At 52.0% G+C, this 6,039-nt stretch overlaps 1 protein-coding gene across 1 annotated transcript; it reads left to right on the plus strand.

The window, feature by feature from the left end:
* The first annotated feature begins 634 nt into the window (after window positions 1-634).
* Window positions 635-3,272, plus strand: LOC103811146 (ORM1-like protein 3). The gene is made up of 3 exons (XM_009084102.1): window positions 635-808; window positions 2,079-2,230; window positions 3,034-3,272. Exons 1-3 carry the CDS (start codon window positions 635-637, stop codon window positions 3,167-3,169), a joined length of 462 nt encoding a protein of 153 aa, XP_009082350.1. The 3' UTR covers window positions 3,170-3,272.
* Window positions 3,273-6,039: the final 2,767 nt, after the last annotated feature.

Here is a 6,039-nt window from a genome sequence, read left to right on the forward strand (position 1 = left end):
TCCTTCCCTGGGGGGAAATTTTTTTTTTTGTTGCTTTTTTTTCCCCCTCTCCCTATAAGTCTTAAATCCAAAGGCAAAACACGTGAGCTAGAGCAAGAGAGCAGCAAACCTCCAGAGCTGTGCAGAACCCTCTTAATTGAGTTCAATTAATTAGGAGATCTGTTGATGCAGAGCCTTTCCTCTGCAAATCCTGAGTTTAAGGCGTGCTGAATCCATAAACATGCAGGCAGCTTCCTGTGCTGTTGTGTTTCCATGACTAACACCCTGATGAGGATTTAAAAGTGCTGGAAGTGTTGGTTTGAGTCTTGTCAGGCAATGGTGGGATAGAACCTCCACACCTTGGCTCGGGGAAAACATCTCAAATCACAAGTAGCTTCTGTCACAGCCAGACTTCCCACACACCATTCCCAAATCTCCACTGCTCCCAGATTTAGCCTCCCCTGAGCGACGTCAGCGCTGAGAATGGCAATAACCAGGGGCAGAGGAGTGAGCTCACTCAGGATTTTTCGAGCAAACAGCACATTTGGGGGTTGCCTGACAACAAGCCCCTGCTCCACCCCCTGGGGCAGTTTGGGTGCCAGCTCTGACCTCGGTGTCTCAGTTCCAGGGGCTCCAGGTGGCGGCGAGGGGCAGGATGAACGTGGGGACGGCGCACAGCGAGGTGAACCCCAACACGCGCGTGATGAACAGCCGTGGCATCTGGCTGTCCTACGTGCTGGGCATCGGCCTCCTGCACGTCGTGCTGCTCAGCATCCCCTTCTTCAGCGTGCCCGTGGTCTGGACCCTCACCAACATCATCCACAACATGGTAAGGGGGAGCGCGCGGCCCCAGGCACAGCCGGCTGGCAGCTCCCTCTGCCAGCAGCATCGGGGCAGATTCCTGTCCAAACAATTCCTTTGCCTTTCCAAAGGTGCCTGCTGAGTTGCTCAATCTCCTCCCCTCAGCCTGTACCTGTGCCTCGAGGCCATGGATTTAAATCCAGCCCAGGTAGAGGTGAGGCAGCAGTGCCTGGTGAGGCTGCTCAGAGGGGATTTGGCAAGTCCTTTGTGGTGTCCCTTCCCAGAGGAGTCTGTGACAGGTCCCAGGGGCTCACAGCACATCACTTGGGTTGGTAAAACCTCAATTAGTCTCACCAGAGTTAAGAAAACAAGATTAAACCTCAAATTTTGTTCTGTTTAAAGAACAGAATCTGAGGAGCAGATTCTGCCCCTCTAAGAATCCCCAAACAGGTTCCCTCGGGCACAGGGGACAAAATGCTTCAGGGACGCAGTAGGGGATTCTGTATCTTTTGTTTTAGAGAACACCTCCGCCTGGGAATGTTCCAGAGACAAAAATGACATGGATGCTAAAGTTGTTACTAGTGAGGGATAAAACCCACCACAAAGCCACAAACTGGAGCTGCTCAGAGGATTAAAACCACCACAAACCCCCAAACTGGAGCTGCCCAGGAGATTAAATCTACCAGAAACCCCCAATCTGGAGCTGCTCAGGGGATTAAAACCACCAGAAACCCCCAAACTGGAGCTGCCAAGGAGATTAAAACCCCAAAAAACTCCCAAACTGGAGCTGCTGAGCTCATGAGCTTCTCATCCCCTTCTCTAGCAGCTTTAGGTCCTGGGAGCAAAAAAAAAGGAATGTAAAGTCCAGGAGTGTCTGTGCTTAAGAGCAGTGATGTAGCCAGACAGTGTTTATCTGTGTCCCCCCTGGTAATCAGGGGTTGCCAGAGCCTCTCCCAGCAGGTTTTCCTGCACATTCTGCCGCAGGCAGGTGCTAATCTCCCAATCCCAGCGAGCCCAGAGCTATAATCGCCACCACCTCCTTGGCTCACACCCAGGAGCAGAGGAGAGGCCTCGCACAGAGCAGCCTGAGCTGCCCCAGCCTTTCCCCACTCTTCCTCCCTGACCACTCCACGTTTTCCAGCATCACCATATCCCTCTAGTGGAACAGTTTTCCAGCATCACCACATCCCTCTAGTGGAGCAGTGCAGGGATGCACGACCCGACCCGCTGGGCTTAGGGGGATTGGGGGGGTTAAGGGGGGGCAGGACCCTGTGTGCCTCACTGTGTCTGTGCTGCAGAGCATGTACATCTTCCTGCACACGGTGAAAGGAACTCCCTTCGAGACCCCTGACCAGGGCAAGGCTCGGCTGCTCACCCACTGGGAGCAGATGGACTACGGAGTGCAGTTCACAGCCTCCCGCAAGTTCCTCACCATCATGCCCATCGTCCTGTGAGTATTCCAGCTGAGCTGCCTCCTCCTCTTGGCTCTGGCTGAGAGGGAGCTCAGTGTTTGTCCTGTGAGCTGGGGTGGTGTGGAGAACACAGCAATGGGTTGGGTACCACTGAGCAGGGCTGGGACAGCACCATCAGTGCTGCCCCTCAACATTCCAGCACCTGTTAGTAGGCTGGGAGTCTTGGCAGAGGACAGAGCTAGGCTGACCCAAAGGGATATTCCATACCATTTGGGGCAGGTATTGGGATATTGGCCAGGGAGGTGGTGGAGTCACCATCCCTGGAGGTGTTTAAGATCCCTGGATGTGGCACTGGAGGATCTGGTTTAGAGTTTAGGGGTTAGAGCAGTGACAGTTAATGGTTGGAGCTGATGATCTCAGAGGTCTCCTCCAACCTTGATGAGTCTATGTCAGCTCAGAAAAGCTGAAGGAGGAGGAGGAAAGGGAGGACATTCCTTATTACATTTGCCTTCTGGAGCAGCTCGGCTGTCCTGGAGGTGGCAAACCCCTCCTGCCTGTGGGGAGCAGGGAATGAATTTCTTGCTTGGCTTTGCTTGTGTGTGCAGCTTTTGCTTTCCCTGTGAAACTGTCTTTATGTCAACCCATGAGTTTTCTAGCTGTCACCCTTCTGTCCTCTCCCCCATCCCACTGGTGGGCAGTGAGTGAGCAGCTGTGAGGGGCTTGGCTTCTACTGGGGTTAAACCACTACCCCAGTGCCCATCAGTGTCCTGTCCTGGGAAACAACACAGGGAATGCCACAGCTCACTTTGCCTCTCCCTCTGTTCCCTCCCTCTTCTCCCAGGTATTTCCTAACCAGCTTCTATACCAAGTACGACCGGATACACTTCATCATCAACACCATCTCCCTGATGAGCGTCCTGATCCCCAAACTGCCTCAGCTCCACGGGGTGAGGATCTTTGGCATCAACAAGTACTGAGCCCGAGCGGCCGAGGGGCACTGGAATTCCTCCTCTCCAGCCCTTTGCCTCCCCCCACACGGACTGGGATGTGATTTCCCAGTGGCTGTTCAGGCAGATCCCAAGGGACACATTCCACAGGTTGGATCCTCGTGCCCAATACATCCCAACCAGCTCCAGTAGAGTTTAGTGTGGAGCAGGACACGACACCGGATTGTCCTTATCCCTGTGTCCCCCAACACTGAGCCTTCGAGGTACCACGAGGAGGAACTCTGGGGAGAGCCTCATCTGTCCCAGACATGGAATGACGAGGGGAGGGATGAGGGGAAAAGCTTTTAGTGCTGGTACTATTGCTGTGGTAATGCACTTTAAAATCCCTTTCCCTTCCTGAGTGCTCCGAGCAGTTCGTGGGGGAAATCCAAAGGGACACAGCCAGACCTTCCCAAGATTTTATTGTTTCGGGGTCTGAGTCCCAGTTTTAGGTGGGGAGTGAAAGAGGGAAGAGAATGACAGACTTATTTTGCAATCTTAGACAACACTGGGAAGTATTTTCCCAAAGAACAGCACAGGAACAACCTGCAATTCCACAAAGCTCTCAGTCTCCTGCAGCACCATCCATGTGGTCCAGGGAAAAGGTGGATAGATCCTAAATCACACTCAATATATTCAGTTCATACCCAAATCTGTCCAGGTAACTCCTTTCCCCACCCCAAACTGCTGGTCTTTAGGCCCAGGAGGGTTCAGTGTGGCATTTGGATCAAGGGCTGGGACAGGAGATGCCACTGAGCTCCCTGGGACATGGACATGGACATGTGTAGGAGAGGCTGAAGGTGACAGGTACAGGCCAGACAAGGTGGAGGGCTGATGGCTCTAATCAAGCACACAGCCATCCCTGACTTGAATTGGAGTTTTCCTCCTCACTCCAGCTCCTTGGCCACTTCAGTCCATGGTTCTGGGATTTGCCAGCTCTCCACTCATCCATGGACTCCTGGGAAGTGAGGGATGGATTTCTGGCTTGCCTGGAAGTCTCTCCCTCATCTCCATGCCCAAGGGCTGTGTGAGGCACAGCACCAGCAGCAGATGAATCCACCAGCAGAAGGATTCAAAGGGTCACTGACAATAGATTATTTCAGAGAGGAAATAATCCCCTAATATATCCCCTAATAATTCCCCCCTAGAATGATCCCCTAAGGCAGGTTTAGGTGTCCTGGCTGAGACAGCTTTTTACTGTGCAAAATAATCTGGTTTTCCACTGGGCTGTGTGCCACATGGAATGTGTTTTCCCTCTCTGCTCCCCATGAACCCCACGAAATCTTGTTTTTTTGTTGTCTTACTGCTTATGTTGCCTCACCTTTCTGACAATGGGATGAAACCTTTTAAATCTAGTGTTTTTGTTCCTGCAGCAGCAATTCTGGTTGTAGAGGCCGTGGTGGAGAGTGTTGAGGTGTTGGATGGTCTGAGCATAGGACGTGGATTGGAGAACTTGAGGTTTGCACCTAAAATCTGTTGCTATGTGATGATTTTAGCCAAGTTGCTTCACTTCTCTCTCTCAGAGTTACTATGGGATTGCTGCAAGGAAGGAATGCAGGGAGAATCATTCCCTTATACACTTGGAAAGTGGAAATACAAGTGAAAAGGAAGTTTTTCAAGGTGTAGAAGAGTCTGCCTGGAGCCCCCAGAGGGTGACAGATGTGCAATTTCCTCAGTGGGGAGGTTAAACCTTAGGTGGAACCCCCAGGCCATCAGGATTGCTGCTCTAGTTAAGGTACTCTCTACCCTAATCGGCTCTTCAAGCTCCTAGACAATGAGAATTGTGATGCAAACAGAGGTGTTTGAGCAATCAGTTTGGAAGTGACACAGAAATCAGCTGTGTCCCTGCAGGTCCTGGCAGGGAGGCTGAGGCTGCACCCCAAGCGCTGCCCAGACCTGAGTGTCTGCCCAGGCACAACTTCCACCTCCAGAGAGGAGAAAAGGAATTGTTTTGGTAGCAAACAAGGGGAGAAACATCTTGGTTTGCAACGGGAACAGTGTCTGGATGCTCACAAAGGTGACTCCTGCACAGACAGACCCGTGCTGGGTATTTCCAGGCATCAGCACAGCACAGGGGGAAGGTTTGGGAATCTTGGAGAAGGTGTAGATGGAAGGGATCAGCCCTGTTTGGTGAGATTCAGCACTTCCCACAGCCTCCTTGGAGGGGCTTGGACATGTCACTGGTGCTGCTGAGGGACCCTGTGGACATCTGACTGTCCTGCACCAGAGTTGGGAGTACAAACCTCTCAGACAAGCAGGTTTTAAAGCCTGAAGTCCTAAACTTAGAATCAAGGCTCTGCCCAGTGACCAGATGAAGTTTAGCTGCTTTATCTCCCAGGAGTATCTCCCAGGAACAGCCAAGGCAGGGGTTAGGTGCCAGAGACACTTCTCAGCACTGGTGGAGGAACTGAACCAGCCTGGGCTCAGGGAATCCAGCCCAGGGAGACAGGAATGAAAACAGGAGGAATGTGGAGAGAAGTGAGTTGGAGAGAAGTGTCATGTTCTGTCGGGATGTGTGAAGTTTCTTCCTATGATTGGTCAGGATTTGAGCCATTACACACCTGGGAGAATCTTCCTGGGATGACGTGAAGTTTCTTCTTATGATTGGTCAGGATTTGAGCCATTACACACCTGGGAGAATCTTCCTTAGGGTCCTGACTTGGGTTTGGCTCAGGATTAATCCCAACGGAGAAGAAGTGAGAAGTTAACTGTCAGGAAACCACAGCTGTGAGGAGTGTGAGGGCAGCACTGAGGGCTGAGAGGTTGTCAGACGTGTCCTTGCAGGGGACAGAGCAGATATCAGGGCTGAACTCACCTGTTTGGTTGAAGAACTCAAACATGAGCTCAGTGACTGTCCATTC

The sequence above is a fragment of the Acanthisitta chloris genome, unplaced genomic scaffold (genome assembly GCF_000695815.1).
Source record: "Acanthisitta chloris isolate BGI_N310 unplaced genomic scaffold, ASM69581v1 scaffold20100, whole genome shotgun sequence".
Classification (NCBI taxonomy): Eukaryota; Metazoa; Chordata; class Aves; order Passeriformes; family Acanthisittidae; genus Acanthisitta; species Acanthisitta chloris.